This window comes from Echinops telfairi, unplaced genomic scaffold (genome assembly GCF_000313985.2).
Source record: "Echinops telfairi isolate 266 unplaced genomic scaffold, ASM31398v2 ScPeMD7_7400;HRSCAF=8409, whole genome shotgun sequence".
Lineage (NCBI taxonomy): Eukaryota > Metazoa > Chordata > Mammalia > Afrosoricida > Tenrecidae > Echinops > Echinops telfairi.
This window is the reverse complement of record NW_022111300.1, coordinates 33769762-33771492: the sequence shown is the minus strand read 5'-3', so window position 1 is coordinate 33771492 and position 1731 is coordinate 33769762. Positions and strand designations below refer to the sequence as shown.

The following is a 1731-nucleotide window of genomic DNA, read 5'->3' as shown; positions in this document are numbered from 1 at the left end:
GGTGTGAGGTTCGCGCGCACGGTCCAATGTGCCAAGCTTGTCTTTTAGGGAGGATGCTTTCTGAGCCTCCTGTTACACCAGCTCTTGGTCAACCAGCTCTCCTTCCCTCCAAGCCAAGCATCCCCCGGCCCCTACCTCTCCCACCATGTGCGGTGGCTCTTGAATTCTCTGGTCCTTCTCAGCGGACGCTTGGTTTGAAAATAGTCTTGCGTGTGTGATCGCCGGGCCCTGGGACTGTGCTGCTCAGGGTGGGGCAGGGAGTGATGGCGGAGCATCCCGGTGATTCCCAGCTTACAGATGGGGCATCAGGGGGCGGTGTAATTCTGTGGAGAAGGAAGGCTTTGGCCAGCCCAGATGACAGAGCATGGAGTGACTGCTGGGTCATTTCTCTCCGGCACAGTGCCTCCATGGGAGCCTCTGTCAGAAGCAGATGCCATCAGAGGGTCCATTTGCCCCCAAACACCCTGTACCTGGCATGTCACAGGCCTAGAAGAACCGAATTAGAGTGGGAGCCGTCTCTGAAAAGCTTCTGGAATACGTGAGAATGCGAACCAGTCTCGCCGTACCTGCCAGAGGAGGAGTCGTTAGCTCCTGGGCAGAAATTGGCTTTTCACTGTAAACAATTATCAAGAGGATGGTAGAAGCCCCTGTGGTGTAGTGGCTACATTTTGGGCTGCTAACTGCAAGGTCAGCAGTTTAGAACCAACAACCAGCTCCATGGGAGAAAGATAGGGCTTTCTACCTCTCTACAGAGTTATAATGTTGGAAGGACCCCAGCCTGTGTGATCACGAGGTGTCTAAAGGAAGAGGTAACACGAGTTCAAAAACACTCATCCACGTTGATAGGAAGGGGACTGGATGTAGTGGAGACCCCAAGTCCACCAGCAAGACAACTGGACAGTCCCTCTTAGTAGGGCCTCACGGAATGGAGGGTAAGTCCAGGGTGTGCTGTGGCACTGATGAGCCACATAACTATCCTCTAGTTCATCAAGAGTCCCCCCCCCACTGTTGAGGTCTGTACGTTCATACCTCATTGGTCGTGTTAGACTTGGGTCCATCCATTCGTTCATTTACGATTGCGCAGTACGTGGTAGTCAAGATAGATGACCCCTCAGGGACACTGACAGGATTAACAGTTCACGGAGGGCACGGGAGGGGGACAAGGAAGGTGGGGAGGGGAGTTGATAGCACTGATAATTGAACTCTATGGGAAGGGAAGGGATATATTGGAATGAGTAAGATATGTCAATAAAAATATTATTCAAGGAAAAAAAGTTTTTTAAAAAGTTCCATTATCTTTTAATTAAATTTTCCATAAAAGTTTGAAGCTCCCTCACACGTAATGTAGATGATTATGTCATATGTAAAATGTGCAGGTGTTAATTAGTAATTATGCAAATGAATTATTTTCTTTAAAAAAAAGAGTTACAATCTTGGAAACTCACAGGAACAGTTCTACCCTATCCTATAGGGTCACTATGAGTCAGCATCCACTTGATGAGTCTGGTTTGGGTTTATTATTTATGGTGTTCCATGTGCCAGAGCTTTTGCACACCAGTCCCCAGGGACGACGATCTGGATTCTATGGAGAGGCCAGGGACGATGGTCCAGTTTGTCTAGATTCTATGGAGAGTCAAGGGACGATGGTCTAGCTTGTCTAGACTCTATGGAGAGGCCAGGGACGATGGTCCAGTTTGCCTAGATTCTATGGAGAGGCCAGGGACGATGGTC

At 49.2% G+C, this 1731-nt stretch overlaps 1 protein-coding gene across 1 annotated transcript in view; it reads left to right on the top strand.

Moving 5' to 3' along the window:
• Positions 1-925: 925 nt before the first annotated feature.
• The window catches only part of LOXHD1 (lipoxygenase homology PLAT domains 1), a 150763-nt gene continuing 149957 nt past the window's right edge, over positions 926-1731 (top strand). The window contains exon 1 of the mRNA XM_004702968.4: positions 926-932. Coding sequence (XP_004703025.2) covers positions 926-932 — 7 coding nt within the window. The remainder of the gene's footprint in view (positions 933-1731) is intronic.